General features: G+C 50.0%; 1 protein-coding gene across 1 annotated transcript in view; it reads left to right on the top strand.

The window, feature by feature from the left end:
• gpc3 (glypican 3) overlaps positions 1–25,744 on the top strand; it is a 98,834-nt gene that overhangs the window by 29,927 nt on the left and 43,163 nt on the right. Inside the window, exon 4 of the mRNA XM_076292793.1 lies at positions 18,467–19,170. Within this exon, the coding sequence (XP_076148908.1) occupies positions 18,467–19,170 (704 nt within the window). The remainder of the gene's footprint in view (positions 1–18,466; positions 19,171–25,744) is intronic.

The raw sequence follows: 25,744 nt of genomic DNA, 5'->3' as shown, positions 1-25,744 counted from the left end.
GCTCTCCTGAGGCTGCTGTGTTTTAAACACACTGTCACCACAGAGCGCTCTGTGTGTGGTGGGGGCTGTCACACGCTCCTGTGTCTCTCTGCCCACACACACGGGAGACTATGGCAGATCTGACCGCTCGCTGAAGGCTCTCTGCCTCACAGACAAGCATTCAGCACCATGGACAGCAGCTCCAGTCACAGGCTGGTGCTGGTGATGGTGATGGTGCTAGTGCAGCAGCGTTGGGTTGGGTTGGGTCCTTTTTGTTCTGTCTTCCCCCCCGACTCGAACCCAAACCCTGTAAGTCTCTCAGGCGGCGCACCTCTCTGTGCACTCTCACCTGCTGAAGTTTCTTGTTCTCTTTGACTTTGTTTCACTCTATCTCTCTCTTTACTTTCTACCTCTCCCTTCTAATCACTCCCCTAAGCGTGTGATTTCTTGTCTGCTGTCTCTGCACTCTTCCCAAGGTCTCCACCTCTCTGCTCCATGCATGCACATACCTCTCTCTCCCAGTCTTCCTCTCCCCCACACTCCCTTTCTTTTCATCTCGCTCCTCAGCCCTTTTAATGCTAGAGAGGTACTGATTTTGACACGCACAGTTGACTGGAATGATAAATATTCTATCAGATCTCTCTCTCTTTCTCCCTCTCTCTCCTCAATTTTTTGGAAGGGTAAAAACAAAACAAAGAGTGACATAGAAAGTGAAGGGAGAGAAGTTTCTCTCCTCCTCTCCTCTGTCTCCTCTTGAGTTTGTGAGTCACTTCTCCGCCCTCATCCCTGAGTTAAACTGAGAGGTGTCTCCCTAACAGACGCCCTAGCCGCCCTCCCTTCTCTCAACATCAACTGTCAACCCCCCCCCCCGCCCCGCCCCCACCGCCACCGCAAAAATAAGAACAGAAAAGGGGACAGCCTGTATCGCTGAAGCCTCAGCGCCAGAAAATAGCTGTGACAGGGACGGCTAAGAATAGCAGCGCATGGGCCAAGTAGATTTGGACGTGACTGATATTTCCTGTGGCTGGCAGAGGGGCCTCTGCTGCTGCCGCTGCGACTTTGCTTGTCTGCAAACAGCTTAAACAGTCTGGAGCCAGTCACACTGCGTAAGTAGCCTTCGTTGACTCCTGCAGCAGCGGTGTTTGTTTGTACTGTAGCTTGATGATGCACTAGAACAGTCCCAGGACACCGGCCCTCCCTGGACGCTGGTGCCCAGACTGGCTTGTATTGTTATTTGAAGAACCCCTCACCTCGTGCTGGACCTACAGAGCCAGGGCTGTCTGGGGCAGCCCCTATGTGTAGCCTGGTTGGCTGATGGTTGTGCCTCTAAGTGCTAACAGCCTCCTGCTTCCCCTTGGAGAGCTGTCGGTCTCTGGCAGCTAATGGCTGGACTGTCTGTTCTCCGCTGCGTTCACCATCACAAATGGGTCAGGTGAATGTGGGCCGCCGGCCCCCGGCCTGTCCAGGCAGTGCGTGCGGTGTGGTCCAGCCCGGCCGGAGGAAGGCCACACCTGAAGGTGCTGACGTCAGGGCCAGAGCCCCTCGGGGCCACAGGTGGGAGCGCTGCTGTCCAGATCCAGCACAGACATCTCCACCCACGTCCATCTGAACAGCAGAAACACAGCTGTCACAACACTCTGACCATCAGTGGACACATTGATTGGAAAGAAAAGACAATCTATGGATGTCAGAGTGACATTTCTGACACGTTCGTGATGAGAACTATTTCCAGTGTCTTAGCAGAGATCAGAGCAGATGGCTAGCTCACTTCTCCAGGAGAAAAAAAAAAAGGAAACTTCTTATTCACCGAACCCTTAGCTGTACTGTGTGGTCTCACCTTGCCTTGCCCAACTCCAACAGACCCTGCAAAGTATGTGGGCACTCTGCTCACCTTGTGCATTCATATTTGATAAAGGTTCACTTTCTGAAGTCTCTCCAACGCGCTCCACCCCAGCGCTGTGGCCTCACTATGAAAAGCCCCATGGCTGTGGCGCACAATAAGGAGCCGAGTAGCTGTACTCTGTGTCATTTTTCATTATAGGACAAGATGACCTTTCTTTTCTCTGTGTGTGTGCACATTCTTGCTTTTATTCCAAAGGAAATACTGTTGAAGCACAGTGCCAGCCAACAGAAGGGTGCAGATAAGGATGGGAGTTGAAGGGGAAAAAAATCACTCAGAGGCGAGAAAAAAGAAGACTTTGTTCCATTGAATTTTATAAATCCAATTATACAACTGTCAATACTAGTGACAGATCTAGTGACTCCTATTCATTCCCATAGGGGCAGTTTTCCTTTTCTTTATCAATATCAGACACAGACTCTAATTCAAGGCCGACTGTTAAATCTCCAGTGTAGTGCAAATCTTTGTTTCTGCTTACTCCAACCTGGGGCATGTACTACGAAGCGGGGTTACTGGCTTATCTGGGTAACTTTGAGAGTAACTTGATCACGTGTGGCGTAACTTCCCGATTAACCCGTACTACGAAAGGTGGATAAGTTTTAACCGAGGTATGGTGCCATGGCAAGTTACACTGCATCTCAAACCTGCTCCGAGCAGGTTATGTTCTTGGTTAACCCGAGGTTTCCGTTAACCACACCCTTTATAAGTACCACCTCTCCACTAACAATTTCTCCCAAGACAATGTCGGTGTACCTGGATGATCCATACGACATTGGAGCGCAAATCGTGAGGGGCTCTCTTCGCAGGGCGAGGGGTTTTAGAGACCGCCAGAAAATATATATAGGCTACCCGGGCGATATTCTCTATGAAGATATAGATTGTCAGCCGAGGGAATTCGTTATCTTTGTCAGATGATCTAGGCAGACTTCTTTAATGTCACCTGTCATAGCAATGCCCTTACGTGGACATTCATGTATTCCATCGGTGATGCTGAACATCTGAGCAAGAATACTGTAGGCTATGTCCAAAAATAAATCGGACATAGGCCTACAGTATGCTGAACATCTGAGCAAGAATAGCCAAAAATAAATCGGACAGCCTACAGTAGGCCTAATAAATTAAAATCACCATTTTAACAAACTTGTTGAATTGAATGTCATATTACTGTACCCTGCACATAAAGGCTACACATTTCCACAGCACCAGAATCCGACCGAATGCCTCCCTCAACCCCTTCCATAATCGGCCTTCCATTATTATTTGCTATGACCAACTCCTCTGCTACTGTAAAACACTCTGGTGCCTTTCCTCCTACAGTAGTGTTCAAAGACACCTTTTTGTTGTTAGCTGTAAAACAGAGGCCAAGTGAAGGCTATAAGCATACTAGGCCTACATGTTTTCATAATTAAGAAATATTAATGCAAGCTATAACTATATAAACCTACTATTCTGAATAATGTTTTTGTGTTTCATTTTCACCTGCTGCCATGTGCGTTTGGCAATCGTGTTGCATCTGAAATGTTCACAGGATTAGGCATACACTAAATCAGTCAATGGGGGCTACTTAAACATTCACTTATCCTTATTACTGTAATCTATATGCCCACTTCTGAATTGTGTTGCATCTGTAGGCCTTTCTATGAACTCAAAATAGACAATTTCATTATTTCAACTCATTTCAGACATTCCGCAAGCTATTAATCCCCCGTAACACATATTTGAAGAACATGTGGAAATAAAACTTTACTTTTAGGTATTTAGGCTACCTGATCTGCAATACGTTGCCAACAGCCTTGTCTTGCTTTGTTTGCTGCCGACGTATATTTGATTTTTGTCGTAGAGTGAGTTTTAATTCCTCGTAACTTGTCACAATAATTGTGCATTCCTCGTCCGTAAAATAAGGTGATCGCGTCATCATTGAAAGTGGTGACTTGCGCTGCAACCCGCCCCTTTTATGTGAACGCGCACAAACTCCAATTAGGTTAACCCCGGCTCAACAAATCAGCTTCTTAATCAGCATCGTAGTACCGATTAACACCACTTATGATAACCAGGTTTTGTCAACCCCGGTTTAACAAAGTAACTCTGGGTCACATCTGGGTAGGTTAAGCTCCCTTCGTAGTACAGGCCCCAGCTGTTTCATTGTTGTTTATGTCTTTATGCTCTTTAAAGAAATGATTTGCCTGTGTATGTTGCTTACTCTATTACCGCAGTTGTTTTTGCAGTTGATTTTATATGAGATTCTGTAAGAGAAATGGCAGCAGTAGTAGTATTTTTCTTACGCCTGTGTCAAATGTTGCTTTGATTGCAGCCTCTGTGAAATGATTAAAGGTTAGGCAAATGTTTTGAATGATCTTGCTTCCAGGGAAAGTGATTCATGAGTATCTCTCCTCCCCTGCACCAAGCTCACTGCGCTGCAAATACCCACGCAGTGGTTTACACGGTCAGGGATGGATGAGCTGTAGAAATCCGCTCAGGTGTGCTTTGTCTCCGCGCTATATTTGACTTAGATCCGTTCCCCCCAGATTGATGAGCATGTCACACCTGTGTAATGGATAGTGCTAATTAACTCGTTATGCTAATAGAGAGAACTCCAGGCCATGAAAGGTGCTATTTAGTTCTGTAACTAATAGCCGCAAAGACGCGTACCGCCATGCGAATGTGATGTGGCCCGTGAACGCAGCACTGCCCGCGCGGAACGAAGTCTGGCCTCCACCATCCGTTTTGGTCTGGATAGAGTTAGTTCAGGTATTGTGGGAGAATGCCCAGGAGAGGCGGCTCTGAAGGAGAAACCTTCGGTGAGCTTACCTTACCTCCCCTTCCCCCCTCGCTGTCTCCCTCTCCCTCTCCCTCTCCTCCACCCTGTTGCTATTCCCGGATGCTCTATGTGGGTCACTCCCTCTTCTCCATGGTGATGGCAGACTGATTCCTCCATCCCCCTCTTATTCTCCCTGTTTTCCATACTTTTCCCCCATTTCGTGCGGCTCCTGCTGGGTCTCCTGGGATCATCCCCACTGCGATCCGATCCAGCTTCCTTCGGCTGCTCCGCGAGCCCACCACATTTAGAGAGGACGGCGACGGGCTGATATTTCAGGAGTCGGAGTGCATCAGGTTTTGTGTGGTACTTTTAATGAGTCTCTCATCGTGATCGTACCCCCCCCCCCCCCACACCCACTCAGGCTCAGCTGCTAAATGAGTAATAATCCCAGAGCGAGGAGTCCTTCTCGCCCGTAGTTAATGTCGCCAGGGCATCCTTAAGCAAGGTTCATGGCTGACGTCTGTGTTTGCGCACCTGACGAGAGAAATCACCCCGGGCGTTTTTTACTCCCCACTCCCCGCCATCGCCACAGATGGTGGCACGCTGCGTTCTCCTCCACCCGCTCCGCGCGCAGCGGCAGAGGCAGGGAGGGAAGGGCACAGCGCAGGCGGGCGGGCAGCTGAAGGGCAGGGGGACGCTCTAAACATAGGGCTATGCCTTTGCCAGCGCTGCACCACGCCGCGCCGCCCGCCTCATTTCACGCACGGCTCGGCCAAACAGCGCCGTGGTCTCCAGAGTGGACGTCCACTCCCCGGCCCCCCTGCTTTACAAGTCTCCCCTGAAAAATCATTACCCTTTGGGTTTGTGCATGCACTGGTGTGTGTGTGTGTGTGTGTGTGTGTGTGTGTGTGTGTGTGTATGGGTGTGTGTATGGGAGGTCAAGGACAGTCTCAATTGCCCTGCCTCAGGCTGCTCCTACCTTTACCCATGTGGCGTTTATTTAAAGAGTTCATCAGCACCCCCAAACTACACACACACACACACACACAGACAGACACACACACACACACACACACACAGACACACACACACACACACGAGGCACCCACTATGTCAGACTCCCCAAACTGCAGGATTAATTAATCTCATTCCCCCTCGTGATCCTGGAGAGCTTTGGAGAGCTCGGGCTGCGCCTCTGGCTGGCGGGCATCAGGATGCCAGCGCTGACCCATTCATCAGCAGGACTGCTGGGAGTGAGAGACGTCCGAGAGAGGGAGGGAGAGAGAGAGAGGGAGGAAAGCAGGGGGAGGTGGAGATTAAAAAGGTATAGAAATATGGTGATACTGTGAAGGGCAGAGCGAGAGAGAAAGAAAGAGAGAGAGAGGGAGAGAGAGAAAGAGAGAGAGAGAGAGAGAGAGAGAGAGAGAGAGAGAGAGAGAGAGAGAGAGAGAGAGAGAGAGGACAGGACCGGACCGGACCATAGGCCCAGGAGAGGGCATCTCCCGCACGAGTGAAAGCTATGATTAAAAGGTGGGCATATCTCCATTGTGCCCGAGACAAGCAGGCCCCTGATTTTAATATATATTGCTGAGCCTGGCATCTCAGGGGTTCAGCCCGGCAGGTAATGAGGGGCAGTGGGGCAAGAACAAATTAGGAGGCAAGAGGAGGGCGGGAGAGGAGGGGGGCAGTTAAGGTATGCGGGCACGAGGACACGCCGTCTGCCCGAGATTAATAACTCCAGCCGCCGCCGCGTCTCCCCCTATTGTTGCTGGCAAACAGAAGCGGATGGGCTGCTGTCCCACGGGGCACCTGCTCCCTCCCAGATAGATGGATTGCAATATGATAAAGTAAAGCAAGGCTGGGGTGAGAGAGAGGGCGCGGAGGGAGAGGAGAATGCTAAACTTGCGCGAAAGAGAGAGAGAGAGAGAGAGAGAGAGAGAGAGAGAGAGAGAGAGGGGAAATGCAACACTAATTAAGGAAGAGGGAGAAGAAGAAGCGGAAGAGAGGGAAGAACACTGAGAGGAAGAGAGAGAGAGAGAGAAGGGAAGAAGGGGGGAAAGAAGCACGGCGCGCTTTGATCAAGCTGACACCTGTCGGGGTGGAGGCTCCTCCGCTGTGCCAGCGGCACGTGACACCTTGGCAACAGCCGAACCTCCAAACAGGGCTGGGGGTGGGGCAGGCACGTCACTAAGCACACACACATCGACACACACACACACATACAGTACATGCACACACAGTCACTCTTGTAAAGAAACAAACATGAGCGCTCAACTTGGCCTAGATGAAAGGCAGTGACAAAACATTCCGGCCTTGAAATATTTCTGAGAAATCCGTTGCGTGCCGTTGAAATGCAGCAGTAGTCCCCAGCTTTCCATAGCTCCATAGCTGTCATTCACCGCGTGTTGTTTTCCCCTCAGCTTTGTGAGTGTGGCCTATTTTCAGCTTACGTTCCACATGTACAGTATTAAACCGTGATTACCTCCAGAATACTACTGGCTGCCGTCACCAGTATTACAGTATGAAAAGTGATGCCAGCATTACATTTCAAAACTGAGTTTGTAGTTAAAAGGGCGCCCATGTCCTTTTGCAGAGGACCAAGCCAACCGCTTCCTCTGTGGCTCTCCTGACAGCCAGGCTTCATCTCCTGCGCTGCGCATGCCCCTCCTCCTCTTCCTCCTCTTCCTCTGGGCGTGTGTGTACCTGCTGATAGGTGCCGTTTGATCTCGGGACCCTTACCAGCCGCTACCATCAACACTTAACGCAGCAGAGCACAGTAAAGGAGTGGCAGGCGCAGACTGAGCGCGCGCGAGAGAGATTGGGGAACGAAAAAGTGGAGGAGTGCAAGAGTTAGAGGGAGGGAGAGAAAGAAAGACAGGAGAGAGGTAGGAGAAGGAGAGAAAGAGACACAGAGAGAGCGTATGATGGTAGAAGGGGAGGGCTGGGGGTTAGGGAGAGATAGAGTGAGAACCCGTCAGAGGAGAGCACTTAGAGATACAGATCCTCCCGCTCCGGTTACCATTACTCAGTGCTGCTCTGTGGAGCGTAAAGAGCCAGGACCGGGCTGAGGGGAAGGTGAGGTGTGTGTGTGTGTGTGTGTGTGTGTGTGTGTGGCGACCGGGCCAGTCTCCCTGTTGAGTAGCAGGTGCAGGCGGGGGCCGGTGGATGAGCGCTGATAACTGCCCCCTCCGGAGCTCGTTGCCAGGCCTCGTCCTGCGGGCGGATGGAGAAGCTGCCGGGAGCCGCTGCGCTTGACCAACCGCTCAGCGGGGAGGAAGGCAAAGCTTGGAGCCCAGCGGAGAGGGCTCCACACTGGGGGCCACCATCAGAGCCCCCCCCCCCCCTCTTAGTACCAGCCCAGAGAGCCTATCAGAGCCTCTGTGTGCCTCCCATATCCGCCACTCTGATCATGCCTGAGACCCACCACACCAAACAGAGTGGAACCCTTTGAAATCTAAAAAGGAAAACTAGGTAAAGCAAATCAGTGATGGCAGGATGCTGTCTGCGGGGCTGCCACCGTATGGCTGCCATCTTGTTTTGTGGCTCGCCGGTGCCAGGCTCGCCCCTGCCCACAATGCCCACTGGGAAGACAGCCAATCAGCTCGCCTGATCAAACTTTGATCACAGGCAGACGACGAGTGCGGCTGAGGCGGCAGACTGGTAGGAGGGGCCACGGAGCCCTTCCATCCTTCCGTCTTGGCAGGGGATCCAGGGGAGCTGTGGCCAGAGAGCCGCTATCAGACCGGCTGGACATCAGTACTAGGCACACTAACAGGCAACTCTTCACTGCCAGTGAGTGAACTGAGCCCACCTCAATAGAGAGAGAGAGAGAGAGAGAGAGGGGGGGAGAGAGGGCAGACAGGTCAGGGATTAATGCTTAGGCTAATAGGAAAAGGATACAGTGGTCATATTACAGCAATTGAGTTCTCTTGGTGAGCATGTATCTTAGATTGATCCAGTTGAAGATAATCCCCAAAGTCACTTTCCCCTAAGAGCTCTACACTCTCTCTCTCTCTTTCTCTCTCTTTCTCTCTCTCCCTCGGTCTCCTCCTCCCTCTCTCTGCCTCTCTACTGGTGAGATACTGGCTATCACTCTTTCTCTCCCTGTCTATATCGCACTCTCTCCCTGACTGTGCACACATCTGTCTCCAGGATTTCAAAACCCGACCTCACTCTATCTCCCCCACACACTCTTCATCTATCTCTCTCTCCCTCTGCTATGATCTTTCCATCCTTTCCTCTGCTCTCCTTTTAAATTCAGCCAGTTGCTTTTATCTGCCTTTAAAACACCACTTCAAAAAGGAGGGTATTTTTTTATTAATTACTGCCTGTTTGCTTTATTAAAGGTCTCTATTAATATGTATTCTAGAGCTAACGGTTGTATATTTTTCACTATCGGACCAAAATGAAATTGAGCACAGTATCTTGGTGCATAATTGGACAGGGAAAATAAATCAAAGGGTGACAAGGCACTGTGTGTGTGTGTGTGAGAGAGAGGTGGCAATCTAGAATAATATTATTTATTAGAAATATCTTTTTTATTTTGTGTGTGTGTGCCTCACCATCTTCATTATCTCCCTCCCTCCCATTTTCTCTGTATGCTTTTCAGCTTATTAGTTCACAGCCGGAGTAGCGTGACTCAAAATGATAGATTTCTTTGTGTATACTTTTTATTAAGTTTCTTTTCCCCAGAGATATGTGGCATTTATGTGTGTGTGTGTGTGTGTGTGTGTGTGTGTGTGTGTGTGTGTGTGTGTGTGTGTGTGTGTGTGTGTGTGTGTGTGTGTGTGTGTGTGTGTGTGTGTGTGTGTGTGTGTGTGTGTGTGTGTGTGTGTGTGTGTGTGTGTGTGAGTGTGTGAGAAACCGCAAGGATAAAGATAGCATGCCATTTAGATATAGTGTGGCATTGATATCATCTCTTGAAAGACTTCCTTTAACACAGGGTTGAATATGAAAGAGCATGAGGTGTGTGAGGCTCCATGAGTTAGTGACAAGCGCCAGCTTTGTGACATGCGCCCTGCACCACACATGCCTCTATGTGATGCACACGTAGATAATGACTCTTGTCAGCTTCTTTCTCTCTCTCCCTTTCTCTCTCTCTCTCCCTTTCTCCTTCTCTCTCTCTCTTTCTCTCGCTCTCTTTCTCTAGTGCACTGGAGTGGCTGTGAGTGCGGAGTCACTCTGAGTTGTGTTTCATGTGCAGACTGGCATCAGTTGGCTTTGGCTGCCTTTGATTGGAGCTTCAAAGCCTCGGAGTCCTCCACCACACTCTCTCTCTCTCTCTCTCTCTACTCCTCTACTACTTTTTCCGCTTCTCTTCTTCTCCACTCCCTGCTGTTGTATGTCCTTTATTGTCCCACAACTGGGCTGGCCCTGAGAACAGTGGGTTTGTTTTTGATTGGGAGCGTGTGGGAATGGGCGCACGTGCGCGTATGTATGTATGTATGTATGTATGTATGTATGTATGTATGTGTGTGTGTGTGTGTGTGTGTGTGTGTGTGTGTCTGTGTGTCTCGCTCACACACAGCGCGCTCTCCGGAACAACTCCAACTCTGACCTCGTGAAAGGCCACGACCGCTGAAATCAATGTGAGAATCAAAGGCCAGCACAAGTGACGCAGTGACCAAACCTCTGGCGCCAGCATTGCCTTAAAAAAACAAATACCCAATGTTTTTTGGGTTTGACTGGGTTTTCTGTCAATACTGTCGAGTATGCCTGCCTTTCCTTATTCCTATAGTGTCATCTTTCTGTCAAATTGTCATGATCTGCTTCTATTCAGCAATCCCATGAGCACAGAGGATTAAATCTCTTTAATCAGATTTCTGGGTCAGATTAGCAGATTAGCATGACGACGGCACCTGAGGTGATGTCAGTGGAGGGTGCTTGATTTGATCAGTCTTAAGATGTGAAGATGAGGATGTAACCCAATGCTGCTCCTGACCCCTCTCCAGACTGCACCCTTCCCAGCATCCCATGTGGTTCCTTCCTGGAAAGCCCACCAGTGCCTCTCCCCACACCCCCGCCCCCCCACATACACACACACCCACACATACTCACCCACACAGACACACACACACACACACACACACCGCGTCCCATCGCCTCCCCTCCCTCTCGTCCTCCATCACCACCTCCCTGCTGAAAGAGCTCCTGTTTCCCGTATGGAGCGTTGTGAAGCCTTGGCACTCAGACCAAACAGACGCACCCAACACTCCCCACAGACTGCTCAGGTGTGCAGGCTCTATTTTCTCCTGTTCTTCTTCTCTTCTCCTTTCCTTTTCCCTCTCTCTCTCTCTCTCTCTCTCTCTCTCTCTCTCTCAGGTTACATGAGCAGGGGCACTCTGAGGCTGCTCAGACAGCCCATCTCTCACGCAGGCTTATCCAGATCAATGCGCCGGAGCTCAGCCCACATCACTCACCTCCGACGTATGGAGGAGGCACTGCTGTGGCAGGCGAAGAGGGGGGGATGGGGGGGGGGGGGGTGCGGGGCTCAGTGTGTGGGCTTGGCTGCGCGTCTGTGTTTGGGCATGTGTGGATGGATCAGTGTCTGGCTGTCTGGCAGCAGGCACAAGATACGCCCGTGTAGATATCCTCGGCCAGCAGCTCGTGAGTCAGTCACCACCAGAGATGGGAAACCAGGAAGCCTTCAGCCAGTACAAGTGTGTTCATGTATTAGCTCTGCTGCACCTAACACAGGAGATTTCACTAATTAGCTCATCTACCTGGTGAGTAGAGCTAATAAGCATCAGCTTGTTTAGTGTACTGTATGGTTAGAACACATATGTGGTATGAGTTCTACTTTCTGAAGCCAGGTTTCCTATCTCAGGGTAGTAGTGTGCAGTAAACTCCTCACCAGCCCTCAGTCAGATTTACACTGTAATAACAGCCATTACAGTACCAGTGTAAGTTGTTTTTAGTGCGCAGAGAATGGAGTAACACTATGCTCACTGGGTGAGATGGAGGTCAGTGTTAATGTGATGCTCAGAAACATCTGCCTCTTGAGTCTCGGATGAGCTGAAAATAATTGGTGAAATGATGATCTTCAAAGACCGTCTACAGCATGTTGCAACCTCTGTCTACACTTACGTTTTATTTAGTAAGATGTTAATGTTGATGTTATCTTTAATAGTGCAAACTCACGTTGCCTGTGGAGGAATCGGAGTGCCTCCCTAGTCCCCGTCCTGGGAAGCGGTCCAACTCATAAACGCATGATCTTATGTCTCTGCATTTATTGGTTTGTTCATTTATTAATGTGTGCAGTAGATCTTGTTTGGTTCAGTGTTACATTAGGTTGATGCACTTTGAAAGATAGTGTGTGTACATAGTCAGCATAACTGTGTGGTGGTTGTAACTCAGTGTAGGACAGTAAAAGAGACCGATCCACCATGCAGTCATTTCGACAGCTCATCAGGCTCAAGTGAGCTGTGCCTGGTGCTCTCATTCCCTGCAGCAGCGGGAGCACATTTCAATGACTCTGAGCTCCAAAAATGTCTCATTTTTGGGTGAGAGTGAAACTTCCCCAGCTTAACCAGTCCCACCACACAAGCAAAGGGAGCTGCCCCCTGTGTTCCATCGTCTCCAATAAGCTGTGCGGCGCTTGATGAGTTTCCAGACGGCTCCAGATAAGCCCCTGGATCTTCTGACAGAGCTGCCTTCAGAGAGAGCAGCCGGGCACACACATCTCGGCGGGTGTGAAAACATACACTCAAATAAAAAAACCCACAGGGGCCCTCCATATCAGATGTCTGCTGAAAATCCTTGCAATTTCCTGGAAGGGCAAGATCCCTCCTACAGATGCCCTCCGTCAGCCCAGCAGCAGCGGTCAGGCCACTCCGCAGAGTGCGTCCAACCAGCCGGGCTGCCCGTGGAACCTGTGGAGCGTTTAGAGGAGGTGAGTACCCAATCTCCCTGCCCAAGGGGATGATGAAGGGATGTAATGTCCACCCCAGCATGGCGTCCTCGGGGTCTGGCCTTTTCCCAGAGTCCACAGTGTGCATGCGTACCCCAGGGATGATGAACTGAAGGGGGCTAATAACCTTGAGGAAGTGCTGAAGGTGGGGAGAGGTGGGGTTGGAAGGCCCCCGTGGACTGATTCTCCAGCGTCTGCAGTTACTTTAGCTAACCTCATTTCCATCCTCATCCCCAAAAGGGCGCCGCGTTCATCAGAGTAGGCATGCGAGCGGAGGCGTCATCACCAGCAGGCATGCTGGCCAATCAGAAGCAGTCTGCCTGCGTGCTGCTTTGGCAGAGGGGCCAGGTGGCGTTCTCCCCACCCTCTGTCGTTTGCGTGCAACCACTCCCTTCATCCCTCTATCTCGGTCTCTCTCTCTCGCACTCTCTCTCACTCTCGCTCCCTTGTTCTCTCTCTGGCGGCTAGAGGTGACACGCCGTCAGGGGAAATTGATTAGGCCTGGTTGCCGGGGTAATTTATTGGCGATCCATTCCTGGCGGGGGTAATGAGTCTGCGGAGCGCCTGATGGATGTGGCCGCGGCGACGTGCGGCAGTGGCGAGCCTCCTCCGCCGGGCTCCGGTTACTCCTCCCGATTATCTTACAGGCCCCGGGACAACAGCGCTACAGCAGTGCATCGACGTATTGATCAGGCCCTAATCTGAATTAATACTCACTTACTTCATTCCTCACACAAGTCAAACTGGTCAAGCCTCCCACCTGCCACTGCAACGCAACCATGATGAATAGCACCTTTTCACACGACTGAATTTAAATCCATTTTTATGGATATTATGATAATGTATATTAACATTATAATAGATATACAATATATACATCTTTTATATATACTGTATATGGGTGTTGTGTTATGCCAACAGATCACAAACCACAACACAATTGCTTTGTTGGGCTTGAAACCAATGAGATAATATGATATTTTTGCAGTCTGGCCAAGTGTGCCTCTTCTGATGGCGTCTTGACATCTCATCGATTCCACTTATTTCTCATGAGTGTTGAATTTCCTCTTACTATACCTCGCCTCAGCAGCGCTGCACAGTCGCTCCGTCCGTAGCTACGCAGGATGTGTCACACTATTACAACAATTCATTTGTCTTTAATAATCACATGCCAAGCTTCCCCTGCGCGCACACACACACACACACACACACATACTCGCTGTTGCTTTGTCGAGTTAGATCTTTGCCAGCGTGTCTGATGCATTGCCTCTGCTATAGAAGGAGATGGATTTGGCCAACTTTCATACCCCAGCCCATAAATACAGTATCAGCTGATTTTTTTTCTGTGGCTGTGCTCCCATTGGCACCATTGATGGATGACCTGGCCCTGTGGCAATCGGATTGCTCTCTCAACGACAAGGTCTCTCACTGCCCAGAGGGGCAGCCACTGAACAGGTAGCGCTCGCGTGAGCTGGCGAGGATGGAGCGGATGCCGGCAGACAGGTGGCACACCACCGGGTGCCAATCCTCACCGCAGAGACGGGTGGCACACCACCGGGTGCCAATCCTCACCGCAGAGACGGGTGGATGAGCGGAGGCCAAAATACTGCACCTGTGAAGCTTGAGGAGTGGGATGGGTATTTGTGAGAGTGGCTTCAGCTGAACAGAGCCGATAAGATGGAGGGCGAAGCAGCTACCCTTATGAAAACGCAGTTGAGCGGTTCATGGTGTTTTATAACATTTGTATTGAGAGACGCTCCATTGTTAGAGGCCGAGTGAAAGCCTTTCTCTTTAGCTGCACCCGTATTGCACCCCTGTCCACCGTGACTCAGTGGCTAGTGTCTCACAGGACTGACATACCGAGACTCAGCAGCACTCTCCCCATATTTCAGATGCTGCTGCCCTGACACTTTCATGAAGGCACTGAGTCAAGACGCATCAGCTGGTTTGGGATTTTAATTGTACTTTTTGAGAAGCCCTTTTTACCTCTGGGAGTGAGAGACCCAGTGGAAGCTCCTCTCTGTGGCTGCTGTGGGTGTGTGAGGGTGAAGGGGCGCGCCGGTCAAGCGTAGCCGCGGTTCGGTGAGGCTGCGGTGGTGATGCGTCAGACCAGAACTGAGAAACTTGTGTGATGACTTTACCTCGCGGGGGAGAGTGAACCTGAACGGTGCTGTCTAGCACTGAGAATGTGTCAGACACAGCGCCCCTCCTCACACTCCCACACACACACACACACACACACACACACACACACACACACACACACACACACACACACACACACACACACACACACACACACTCACACACAGACTTGGCCTGGGGTCTGACAGTGACAGGTACATTCTCTTGGATCGATGAGCGGGGGGCCGATGGGCCGTGTGTGTGTGTGTGTGTGTGTGTGTGTGTGTGTCTGTGTGTGTGTGTGTGTGTGTGTGTTGCTCCATTATCTAACTTCTCAGTGATAATACCCATGCCAATTTGTAAACACAGAATATCACTCATGTACACACATTCATACACTCAGACACAGTCACACACACACACACACACACAAACACACTCCACACGCACAAGGCACAAACCCACAGACAGCCATACTGATATCTAGACCAAATCTCTCTCTCTCTCTGCCCTTCTCTCTCTCCCTCTTTCTCTCTTTCCTTCTACCTCTCTTTCTCTCTCTCTCTGCCCTTCTCTCTCTCCCTCTTTCTTTCATTCTGCCTCTCTTTCTCTCTCTCTCTGCCCTTCTCTCTCTTGCTCTCCATCTCTGAGCTTCATCTTGCCCATTAGTGGACACCCGATCCTGGCCGAGCCCTCCAGTCCTCCAGCCTCCTGCCCCAGCCCGTGGCCAGCCCACCTCTCCCAGTGACCCCGCCGTCTGCCCATGCTCTATTACATTTATGGTGAAGAGGCCCTTCCCGCATACATACATACACAAACACACACGCACACACACACACACTACAGCCAGCCCATTAGAACGCTGGGCATCTCTCGTCTCTCTGGCGGGCCTGTAAGTGATACACTGGGCTTTGTCTGGGCTACATGATTTGCCTTAAGAGCCTTTCAAAGAGACAGATGAGGGGAGGAAAATAGCACTCGTTCTCTCTGTTTCTCGCTCTCCCATGTGTTTTTATCTCTGTCTGTCCATCACATCCATTGTATGGCTTTAGTAAGAAAAAAAGCAGAGTGTATGGTCTTTTGTCGGAGTGTGTGTGTGTGTTCTGCAATGTGTTTGGGTCTTCTGTTTGAGTATTGATCAAAGCTGTGTGTTAGAAGTCTTTTCCTCCATTGTATGCTTGAGCAGTAGGAGTGCTACTGCACAGGATGTTCAATAGGCATTTTAACATGAATGCGCTCTTGTACTTTTTGCCATTGTGAGAGCAATCATCACCAAGCCTGTGCTGTGCCAGGTTCATCTCTTCTGTGTGTCTGTAAGTCACATGCCTGTGTTTGCGCTGTGCCAGGTTCATCTCTTCTGTGTGTCTGTAAGTCATATGCCTGTGTTTGCGCTGTGGACGTGTGTGTCTGTTCTCTCTGCTTTGTTCATCCTGCTTGGCACTGCATGTGTTTGTGTGCTCAGGAATCACAGAGGGCTTTGTGTGTGAGAGACTGTGTGTGTGTGTGTGTGTGTGTGTGTGTGTGTGTGTTTGAGAGAGACAGAGAGACAGAAATAAAGACTAGATGTGTGTGAGTGTGTCTGTCACAGCGGGAGATCTCTGCCTAAACAATCCAGTTTCATAGCAGCGCTGCAAGCCCATCTTCGCTGGCTCACACACACAAGCCGGTGGGTCTGCGCCCATCTCGTTTGGCTCGTGCTGGGGCAGCAGAAACTGATCCCACGTCAGCTGTAGAGGGCATTAGGGAGCGGCCGTGGCAGAGCCCCATCAATACATCTACTAATAATGCCTTAGCATTAGCAAACCACTCACATCCCAGCCACTAGCCACTGGGGCCACTTTGTTCGTGCAGACCTATTGTTATTAGTGAGGTTGGTGTGTGTGTGTGTGTGTGTTGGGCAGCTACCTATGTGTTCGTCCATGTGGACGAATTTAAATCAATCAACCTATAATATCTCTACACTAAGTGATTCATTGTCCCAAGTCAATCACTGGTACCCAGCCCTGGTCAATGATGTCTGCTCTGCACTCTTGATCTAATTGCATGTTGTGTGTGCCCTTGAGGAAGGAGCACACACACACACACACACACAACCACACACACACACACACACACACACACACACACACACACACACACACACGGGCAGATGGATGAAGTGCCTAATGCGAGTGGCTGGAAAGCGTCTGCTTAGCACAATGCTAATGGCCGTCCCTCTGGTGCGGTGGCCTAATTAGCCAGACAAACCCCCACCTCACCCCCCGACCACTCACCTCCACAAACCCCCCACCTCCCGCTCCGGCCACTTGGTTAAAGGAGTCCAAAATTCCCCCCTCCTCCTCCTCTGTTTCCCTCCTTTTCTCTCCTTCTCCTTTGTTCCCTCCTTTTCTCTCCTTCTCCTCTCTTCCCTCTGTTTCCCTCCTTCTCCTCTCTTCCCTCTGTTTCCCTCCTTCTCCTCTGTTCCCTCTGTTTCCCTCCTTCTCCTCTGTTCCCTCTGTTTCCCTCCTTTTCTCTCCTCCCTGCTGTTCACTCCATCACTTTCTTTTTGGGTGTTGGTTTGGCGAGGGCGTTTTCGCCTCCCTGGCTCAGCCCTGATAAGGATAAGGGGTTCACTTAGCACCTCCAGATTACTCTCCCCCTCCTCTCTCTCTCTCTCTCTCTCTCTCTCTCTCTCTCTCTCTCTCTCTCTCTGCATCCCTCCTGTGACTCTGCTCTCCTTTCTTCTCCAAACACATTTCAGAGGCCCCGCCGCCCGCCTCTCCACTGGAGTCCAAATGAATTCTCTGCTCCTAAGCACTTTGGGCTCTTGAGACGCACTCTCTTCTGCAGCGCTGAAAAGGTCACCCGAATAATCGAGCTCTCCATCGGAGACTTAAAGTGTTCTGCTTTTTCCACACCTGTCTGTATCCTCACTAGATTAGTGCAAGTGGAAGTTAGTGGAGGGTGTTTTCTGCTCCTTAACTGAAAGTGGCTGAGCTTATCACAGCGGCTCGGCTCGCTTTGTTTATGTTGAGCTTATGCTGGTCCCGCCCAGTTATCTCATGCCAATGAACACGTGTCAGGGAGGCTGGGACTGTGTTCAACATATGTGCCATATCGCAGTGCCGTGTTCAGGCAAGTCCCACTGCTGTATGCGATGTTGCCACTTAAAACGCACCTCTCATCTCAATTTGTCTGCCTCTCTCTCTCTCTCCTCTCTCTCTCTCTCTGTTATAATTTTAAGTAGGCTGAAGCACAGCTCTTGATCTCTGTTCTGTGCCTGACAGAGTTGACTCGTAGTTTGACACCCCAGTGGAGCACAGAGTCACTGATTTATGATTCCCTCCATAAAACATGAAAACATGAGCAAGCCCATCATTTCCCTCACTTAAATACGTGTGAAGTGCTTCACTTCCGCAAGTGTTTAATGCCGTTTGATAGCTCTTGTTTTGTGTTTAATGTCCTTTATTAATCATGTCTCAAAGTGGGCTTTCCACGAGCGGCGTTCTTATACAAATAAGCATCTCTCGAGCCGCCAATTAGGATGTGCTGTGTGTTCCAGCCGGAGATCCGCGGTGGATCTGATGGGAGAAGCTCAAATAGATCTGTCCCCGTTGTGTCACTTCTCATCTCCTGCTTCCCCTCCTTTCTCTCCTCCACTCTCTTCCTCTCCATTCCCCCTCTCACTTTTATCTCCTTCGTTATTCTCTTTTACTTCCCATTTCTTTTTCATGGCCTGCTCTCACTCTCTTCTTTTTGTTTCTCCATTCTCTTTCTTTCTTTCTTTCTTTCTCTCTCTCCCTCTTGCTCTCTGTAGAGGCCTTTGATGTGGTGTTGCGTCTGGGCCGGAACGCCACGCTCCTGATGCTCCGCGAGGACTTCCCTGGCCTGGGCGGCGGAGCGTCCAGCGCAGTGGGGCAGCTCTTCCTGGAGGTGTCGCTCTACATCCTGGGCTCGGACTCGCGCGTGGACCACATGGTGGCCGGCTTCTTCTCGCGCCTCTTCCCGCTGGCCTACCGGCGGCTGCTGGGCGGCGGCACCTCGGCGCCGGCCGCATCCGACGAGTGCCTGCGCGGGGCCTGGACCCAGGGTCCGTCCGGCGGCGCGTTCGGCGCCTTCCCCAAGCTCCTGATGACCCGCCTGTCGCGCTCGCTGCTGGCCACCCGCGTCTTCCTGCAGGCGCTCAACCTGGGCATCGAGGTGGTCAACACCACGCAGCACCTGCGGGCCGGCCGGGAGTGCGGGCGTGCGCTGCTGCGCCTCTGGTACTGCCCGCGCTGCCAGGGCCTGGTGGAGGGCGGGCGGCCGTGTCCGGCGCTGTGCCTGGGCTCCATGCAGGGCTGCCTGGGCGGCGCGGCCGAGGTGCAGCCCCACTGGCGGAGCTTCGTGGACGGCCTGGGCCGGCTGGTGGAGAGCATGCGGGGCGACCAGGACGTGGAGGCCGTGGCGCTGGGCATCCCCGCGCTGGTCAGGAGCGCGCTGCGCCACGCCACCGCCGCCAGGAGCCACATCAACACCATGGTGAGTGGAGCAGAGCCACACACACACACTTCCACACTCGCCATCCAGATCAGTCCAACACTGAGCCACACACACACTTCCACACTCGCCATCCAGATCAGTCCAACACTGAGCCACACACACACTTCCACACTCGCCATCCAGATCAGTCCAACACTGCTTTATTAGCATGTACACAAACAAAACAGCACAACAACTTGTTCAATAACATCACAACACTGAGAACGTTGAGAGGAACAAAGGGATAGGCTGAATAGGAACAGTAACATGAAAAGTTGTGTGTACACTCGTCCTCTCTCTCTCACTCTCTCTCCTTCTCTCTCTTTATCACTCACTTCCCTCTCTCCTCCCTTTCCTCCCTCCCTCTGTCTCATTTGTGGGTCTTTTTCTCGCTCTAGTTATTTCTAGTCTGACAACGTTCTTGTAGAAGAAGTTCAACAGAGTGTCATTGTCGTCGTTTAATCGTCCTCTGAAGGGAAATGAGATTTTAGTCTTTGTGTGTGGATTGTGTGCGTACACTATGTGAGTTTAGCATTGGATAGACATTTAAATCTCAGTTGACTAAATCCTCTGTAATCCTACTATTTAGCTCTATTTTGACTGAAACCACACACACACACACACACATAGACACACACAAATACATACATACATACATACATACATACATACATACATAGCCTACCTACCTAGCCACCCTTCCACTTGACACTTGACCAGTCTGAGCACTATTAAAGGTCTGCCTAACCTCGCACTCATGTGCTTTCCAAGAAGACCTGTGATGTGTTTGAGTCAAACTCTCCCCTTTCCGCATGCCATAGTGAGTTTAAACTGCAATAACACACTTGAGTGGTTTGCAAGCGTGTGTGTGTGTATGTGCATGTGGTGCGTGTGTGTGTGTGGTGTGTGTGTGTGTGTGTGTGTGTGTGTGTGTGTGACTCTTTAGGAGCTGAAGAGATGCTCATGTTTTATTGAATGCTGGGGAGCACTGGAGCTTGTTCAGCACGCTGTTTGAGCAGGGTGGGAGAGTGCTGAACTTTTCACTTTCACACTCATTCTTCCAGCAGTGACCTGGACACACACACACACACATTATTTATTAACACAGGCTCTGCCCTCACTTATTCGGCAATTCTGAGTGTGTTTGATGCCTTCGCTAGTGCCACAAAAAAAGCCAGTGAAGCGGCGCTCAGAGCAAAAGTACTAAATTCTACATATCTGACATAACGCAGAACGTATAGAGAGAGAGAGAGAGAGAAAGAGAAAGAGAGAAAGAGATTGCATGAATAGTGTTTTGCGTGAAGAGAAGAGTCCTAAGAGATAGGGCCTTATGGATGGGAGCTGATTTGTGATGCGGTTGGAGCGTGTGTGTTGGGTGGGTGAGTGACACTCTGCTTGCGTGGACGTCTGTCGCTGGGCGATGTGTGACACATGCTAATGTAGACCGCTCTGCTCCAGCTCCCTTTATTTACACGTCAGCTTTTCTCACACCTTAAACACACTAATCTGACACTCCCAATCCCCCGGTGCACACACACACGCAGAGACACTCACACACGCACACGCGCACACACTCACACACGCACACGCACACACACACACACACACACACACACACACACACACACACAGACACAGACACACACACACACACACACACAGACACACACACACACACACACACACAGACTCACACACACAGACTCACTCACACAGACTCACTCACACAGACACACACACACAGACACACACACACACACAGACAGACTCACACACACACACACACACACACAGACACACACACACACACACACACACAGAGACTCACTCACACAGACACACACACTCACAAACACACACACACACACACACGCATGGCTGATGTGGAGATGCGTTTGTCACGTCCAGCAAGGCTCCCCCTTAACAAATCTCCCGTGCCGCTCCACACGGGCGCCTTGCTTCCCTCAGCATCTTTCCTGCCTGTGTGGGGTTTTTTCCCGGTAAGCAGATGGAGGTCCTGCAGACTGGCAGGCTCGGTCAGGCAGACCGCGTCCAGCAGTGTGGGGTGGCAGGGCTTCCGCCGGGGAGGGCAGTGGCCAGGACGAGCTCTCTGGGCTGGGCAGGGCTGGACAGGGCTGGCTGCTGCATGGCGCCTCATCATTTTAGCGCCAGATTTAGCTCAGCGTGGAGGGGATGTGAGTGAATGTGTGTGTCTTTTGTCTCTGTGTGTGTGTGTGTGTGTGTGTGTGTGTGTGTGTGTGTGAGTCTCAGTGTGTGGCTGACAATGGATTTGTCTGTGTGGCTGGTTGTGGGTTTGTCTGTCTGTGTGTGTGTGTGTGTGTGTGTGTGTCAGTGAGTGTGTGAGTGAGTGTGTGAGTGACAGCGGTGTGCCGTGAATGTGTCACACTGTGCCAGAGCCCTCTGCTCTCCTCAGCTGCTGAGGCTGCAGGCAGAGGCAGTAATGTTGCCACGGCGAGTAATTAGAAGCACAGGTGGAAATTTGACGAGGGCGCGTGTTTGATTTTCAGGTGGGCACTTCAGCACTTTGATTTAAATTTGAGCGCTAGATTGTCTGGCTTTTTGACATGTCCTGTCTGCCCTTCATCTGTAGGGTGTGTGTGTGTGTGTGTGTGTGTGTGTGTGTGTGTGTGTCTGTCTGTCTGTCTGTCTGTCTGTGGTTGTGTGAGTGTGTTCCTGTCTATGTCCTTTCTCCAGACCACCATTCGAAGGTCACTGTGCCAGGGACAAAGACAACTGTTACTATTCTAAATTTTCCTCTCTCTCTCTCTCTCTCTCTCTCTCACTCTCTCTCTCTCCATGTTCCTCTAATTGCCCCATACGCATTTAAAACGGCTAACCGCTAGTGTGCTAAGGCCCTCTGATGATAGTAATAGGCAGCGTAATAAGAGTAAAGCTTGTATGTAATCCTGAGCGCTCCATTGGAGTGATGATATGAGAGCACATTAGCATGTTGGCCGCCCCCGCCCCCACACCCCCCCAGCTCCTCGTGCCGCTGCCTGTTCTGTCGAGGTGGCAAGCTAATTTCATGGCTCACACTGGCGCTAAAGAGTGTGTGTAAGTGGCTCCTCTGAAGCGCCTGCTCAAACGGTTGCATGCACTAAATCAAGGGCTTTCTCTGTGCGCCCCGCCGGCTGTTCCAATCTCAGAGTTGTGCCATGGCAACGTTTGCGCCCACGCCCCACCTTCAGCGCGTACAGTGCCGTGTGTCTGCTGTGCCCTGTGTCTGCTGTGCCGTGTTTGTGTGTGACGCTAGTATCCGGGGCCTGTGTGGCCACATCATTCATCAACAGTGAACACGGAGGGATTCTCTTACACCTTATTTCCCCTCCGTATCTCCTCTTCCGCCCTCTGCTTTACATTCTGTCCATCTTTCTGTTCTCCACCCTCATTCACTCTCTTTCTTTCCTTCTCTCTCTCTCTCTCTCGCCTGCTCGCTGCTCTGAATGAAGATGCATGATTTATGAAGCTCTATTTTTACTAGTTACCGAGCAGAAGAAAGAGAGAACCGGTGACAGAGAGAGAGAGAGGAGATGAGGGAGAAGATGAAGAAAGAGAGGAAGAGAAGATGGAGAAAGAGAGGAAGAGGAGAGGAAGAGGAGAGGAGAAAGGGAGGAAGAAGAGAGAGAGAGGAAGAGCAGAGGAGAAAGGGAGGAAGAGGAGAGGAGAAAGAGAGGAAGAGGAGAGAGGGAGAGGGTATGAAGAAAGAGAGGAAGAGGAGAGGAGAAAGGGAGGAAGATGAGAGGAAGAGGAGAGGAGAAAGGGAGGAAGAAGAGAGAGAGAGGAAGAGGAGAGAGAGAGAAAGAGCTGAGGAGAAAGGGAGGAAGAGGAGAGAGGGAGAGGGTATGAAGAAAGAGAGGAAGAGGAGGGGAAGAAAGAGAGGAAGAGGAGTGGAGAAAGGGAGGAAGAGGAGAGGAAGAGGAGAGGAGAAAGAGAGGAAGAGGATATGAAGAAAGAGAGGAAGAGGAGGGGAAGAAAGAGAGGAAGAGGAGAGGAGAAAGAGAGGAAGAGGATATGAAGAAAGAGAGGAAGAGGAGGGGAAGAAAGAGAGGAAGAGGAGAGGAGAAAGAGGAAAAGGAGAGGAAGTGGAGAGGAGAAAATGATTTTGAAGTGAGAGCCTGAGAGAGGCTGAGGGTTGGGGCTGTGCATTGTTCCTAGCGCATGAGGACCTGGGGTAGGTGAGTAATGCTGCAGAGAGAGAAGGGCTCTTCACAAAGAAACCTGCTGAAGACTTCACCTCTAGGAAGGCAGGAAGCACAGGCCTGCATAGCCACCAGCTTGAATGCCGAGAAAGGCTCGCCGCTCTTTGAAAGATTATGCTTTCATGCTCCACTGGCTATTAAGGGTTTTACCAACACCACATCTTGAGGTGCTCTTGTGATTTCAGCACTGAGTGCTGAATGGGGCCCACCTCTTGAGCTCAACTGCTGTCATTGTCAAAAAGTCTTTTACACTCTAGATGTGACCTCACCTGAAGTCGCTCTGAGGCACAGTGTCTTCCTATCAGTTAAATGTCTATAGAGTGCTCTCTATCTCTCTTTGTCTCTGTCTCTTTCTCTTTTTCCTCTCTCTCTCTCTTTCCCTCTCTTCCATGCCCAAAGGCTCTGGCAGGTATAGTGCTCAGCCTGTTATAGTGCCTGAAGATGCTGCTGGCAAATGTTCCTTCACAGGGAACATGAATCACCTGCTGTCTGCCATGATTTAGTCTCTCTGGGTCTCCACCCATCATAGTTATGTCCAATGATCCATCATAGTTATGTGTGTCTTATGTAGCATACATCAGCTAGAGTTTATCACAAGTTAGGTATTTGACTTATGTATGTATTTCAATCTGTATACAGTACGTATTGAAATGGTTTTGTGAGTGCTTGTGTATGTATTGTTTGGTCTGTTTGGTCTTTCCTATGGAAGAGTGTGTGTGTATCAATGGCTTTATTTTTGTTTGCCTTTTACCTGTTTGTTGTTATGGGTGTGTGCGTGTGTGTGTGCGTGCGTGTGTGTGTGTGTGTGTGTGTGTGTGTGTGTGTGTTATGTGTGTGTGTGTGTGTGTGTGTGTGTGTGTGTGTGTGTGTGTGTGTGTGTGTGTGTGTGTGTCTCACCTGTCCTTGGCTGTATGGATGTGATAAAGGCTGCTATGATGAGGGGAGGGATTTCAATACACTCTTGTTGAGACGGCTCTTATCTTTTCTGTCCTATTCTTTTTTCCGCTCAACTCCTTTACTTGCTTCCTCTCTCTCCCTCCCTCTCTCTCTCCTTCTCTCTCCCTCTCTCTGGTGGCATTACGCACGCTGCCTCCAAAGCTGATATTAATACCCAGCTAATGAGTACCTGAAGATAGTAAACAATGGCTGCAGTATCACTTTCAGTCTGTCTCGTTTCTCCTTCCTTACTGTATCTTTCTCTGACGGTCTCTCTCTCTCTTTCTCTCTCTCTCTTTCTCTCTTGCTCTGTCTTTGTCCCTCTATCAGACACTCAATTTATCTTTTCTTCTCAAAGTCACGTATAAAATACTTTCAAACTGGGACGATGGCCCGTAAGTCATTGAGGAAGGAGAGAAGAATAGGAATTGGATGAGAACACTTATCTGAAATGAAATGGGGAATTTCTCATAAGGACATCACAGAATAAGCATATCTAATGGGAAGTTATTTAAGAAATGTGAAAGAAAATGAATTTAATCTTCTTTCACTGCGGGGGTCTGAGTGCGAATGCAGATGTTTGTCTCTCCTGCCAAGTCTATCACTGGCAGACTCCAGTGTTGGTTAAGCCACGGTCCCTCAAAATCATCTTTGATCGAGCAATTAATTGGAGGGACTAATTGAATTTCTCTCAACTAATTATGCTTGTAAATTTGATTTCTTTTCATTTCTTTTTAAATGGTAAAATCTATCGGCGGATGTCGGACATCTTTCCTCACATCGTTTCTGCACATGCAGGGGGTCTGTAACAGACGAGGATGTGGAATGCTTGCATCACTTCTTAATGAGAAGGATTATTTTATCATGCGGAGACATTGTGTGTTCTTGGTGGTTATTATGAAAGGGACCAGTGTCAGGAGACTTTTCTGGTAGCCTATACAATTGGCCAAGGTGGTATGGGTATGAATTTCGTAATGGTGGACAGTGAACTGTATGCACAAGGCTCTGTAAAAAGCTTGTTTCAGGTTATTAGTATTGAAAATGAACACATTTCCCTGTCTTACTTTAGTTCCTGTAGAGTCCCATTAAAATATGCAAATATCATCAGGAGGAAACATCATACACAGATACATCCTGAACATACCTGAACTATAATAGCTTTTCATAACCTCAGAAAAACATTTGTTTTTGCTTTTGTATTTCAGTTTGATAGCAATAATTTTACGGTTAAAATGAATAATAATTTCATTTCTAGACTAGTTTTCGTTATCCATGTGGCCCTTCTTGGTTTAAAACAAAGACACCCTCCCCTCCCCCAATCAAATGCTAATATACTGGTTCAAGGGCTATCAGGTACACAGGACAAAGGATGTTACCTTGATATAATGTATCCATGTGTCATGAAATGTAAATGTATT

The sequence above is a fragment of the Alosa pseudoharengus genome, unplaced genomic scaffold, assembly GCF_046254945.1.
Source record: "Alosa pseudoharengus isolate Yale_2024_CS ecotype anadromous, Long Island Sound unplaced genomic scaffold, YU_APseudo_1.1 YU_APseudo_1.1_scf_19, whole genome shotgun sequence".
In the NCBI taxonomy this organism is placed as follows: domain Eukaryota; kingdom Metazoa; phylum Chordata; class Actinopteri; order Clupeiformes; family Clupeidae; genus Alosa; species Alosa pseudoharengus.
This window is presented reverse-complemented; position numbering and strand designations above follow the sequence as displayed.